Source organism: Octodon degus, unplaced genomic scaffold (genome assembly GCF_000260255.1).
Source record: "Octodon degus isolate 3935 unplaced genomic scaffold, OctDeg1.0 scaffold00118, whole genome shotgun sequence".
NCBI lineage: Eukaryota > Metazoa > Chordata > Mammalia > Rodentia > Octodontidae > Octodon > Octodon degus.
In genome coordinates this window covers 4,121,466-4,123,701 of record NW_004524694.1, presented here as the reverse complement: position 1 = coordinate 4,123,701, position 2,236 = coordinate 4,121,466, and the positions used below count along the sequence as shown (strand labels likewise).

General features: G+C 31.4%; 1 protein-coding gene across 1 annotated transcript in view; it reads right to left on the bottom strand.

The window, feature by feature from the left end:
• The window catches only part of Pkhd1l1 (PKHD1 like 1), a 165,853-nt gene that overhangs the window by 118,691 nt on the left and 44,926 nt on the right, over positions 1-2,236 (bottom strand). The window contains exons 20-21 of the mRNA XM_004640093.2: positions 1,989-2,138; positions 890-1,014 (exon numbers count right to left, since the gene is read on the bottom strand). Coding sequence (XP_004640150.1) covers positions 890-1,014; positions 1,989-2,138 — 275 coding nt within the window. The remainder of the gene's footprint in view (positions 1-889; positions 1,015-1,988; positions 2,139-2,236) is intronic.

Below are 2,236 nucleotides of genomic sequence, written 5' to 3'. Positions count from 1 at the left end.
TCTCTCTCTCTCTCTCTCTCTCTCTCTCTCTCTCTCTCTCTCTCTCTCTCTCTCTCTCTGCTTCTTCATCTTCTGTACTTCTATAATACCAGAGATGGGATAAAGCCATTTTTAAAATGCCAAAGGCACACAGCACCCATAAGATATTAAGTAAAATGCCAATGCCATTTGGGAGCTAAGGGCAAAAGGATCTTTCTTAGTAAACATTTGCTTAAAATGATGTACTTTGTAAAACAGAAAAGTGTGTGTCTTTATTACTATATCCATTGTAGATAAAATTTTTGCAGATATTACATACAGAAATGCAAAGTCAAGATTTACATAAATTCTAGAACGTATAATACTTAGTAAAAGCCAAAACATAATTACCCAGAACTACTTTGTTCTTGACATTATTATAATAATTGTGGTCATTAAATAATATTCTCTAGGCTCATTTAGTCACTTCCTTTATATTTCACTGTTTGCATTTCTATGTGTCTAACTTGAAGTAAAGCATCATTTTGGATCATCTTTATCCCCTTTATCCTGATATAGTCCTCAAAATACTGTGTCTCCTCTACTCCTACATTTTCATGATTGTCTTTCAATAATATCTGGGAATGTTATTGGTCTTAATAACATATAATTTAAATTCCAACATTTAGCATTGTTTTAAATGGTCATGGGTAATTATGACATGAGAGTGCTTTTTATTTCATTGTGTATAGATTTCTCTATGAAACAACAATTTCTGTTAGGAAGCATGCGTAGCAGGCTGGACAAATCATAGTTATATTGCAAGCAGATAATCCCCGAAAGAAAACAACAAAAAAAGCAAGAGAGGAGCTTATTTTTATAGTTTACATATTAGAATATAATTTGCTTTCAAATTCATAGTGTAACTTACCTGTTCCCTTGAGCAAAGTTGTACATAAATTGTTTTTCTGTACTTCTGGTAATCTTGCCATTATCTTGGTACTGAAATTTTAGACTAATATAATTTGCCAAGAATCCTTTGTATGCTAAACATAACTAAAAAAATATGAAAACAATCAGTAACAATATTTTGTTTTTTAACAATTCAAATTAATTCAATCTAATTCTATAAATATTTATTCAGCACTTTCAACATAAAGTGTATCAGGATATAGAGAAAGGAAGAAAGGAATGACTAATTTCAGTTAGCTGTTGGAGAAGAATTGGGGAGATTTTATTAACATGGAAACGGATTGATAGTTTGTTTTCCTAGATATGGCTTCCTTTAAAAATTGAAACCGTTCACTTCTTATGGAGAAGCACCATGTACTAACCCTCATTAAAATTTGTGATAAATTTAAAAGTCTGCTACATGTAAAGAGGGGTGTTAAATTTTCTGGCAGATTAATTGGAATGTGAATACTGAATATATGGAAATAAAGGTAAAATGTCACGTAAAGTAGTAATTAAATATCTAGTTTAATGGTCTACCACTCCTTAAGCATGCCATGTATTTTAAGAACATTAGAACATGTGCCACAACTTGAGAAATGTTTTTAAGAAGAAAACGTAAATCTACCTTTAAATACCCATACAAAAACTGCCATTTCCTTGGGTCATGGAATTCTTTCACTTTTACCCAACTAAATATTCATCAATCTGCAATGGCTATCCATTTTTTTCTTTCTTAATGAACAAAATGTAAGAGATTATACATATTTAACTTGTTTCAATATTTAAATTTGTGTGCAAATAATTTTTCTAAAATTAGGAGATAAATGATACTATTTTCTCTCTTTCTTTCTTTCTCTCTTTCTTTCTTTGTTTTCTTTTCTTTTCTTTTCTTTTCTTTTCTTTTCTTTCAAATCACCAGAAAAGAAAATCAAAAAACCACTCAAAATGTGAACAATGCCTATCCAACATGACATGATTTCACATGACAAGCACTTTTCCTTGTTTTAAAATTTCATGAAATTTTATTACCAAGGTATTTTCCAGATTCCATTTGCATAGCATTTTGTTGAGCTTACCTGATTATAAGGAAATAATAAAATGTCTCCATATGGTAGTCTGTTTGGTTTAGCATCTGCTGAGTCAAAGAGAACAGATGGGTTTTTCAGGGAATAACGGCCACAGTAAGCACCACTCTCCGCTGTCTTCTGCCCTCTATTAACATTTTCCTACAGAAACAATAATATTTCAATTGAAGGCATGATTTATTTCTCTCCCCACATCCCCAATCAAGTTGTGAAGGTCCAAACGGGATCCTCCAGTTTCC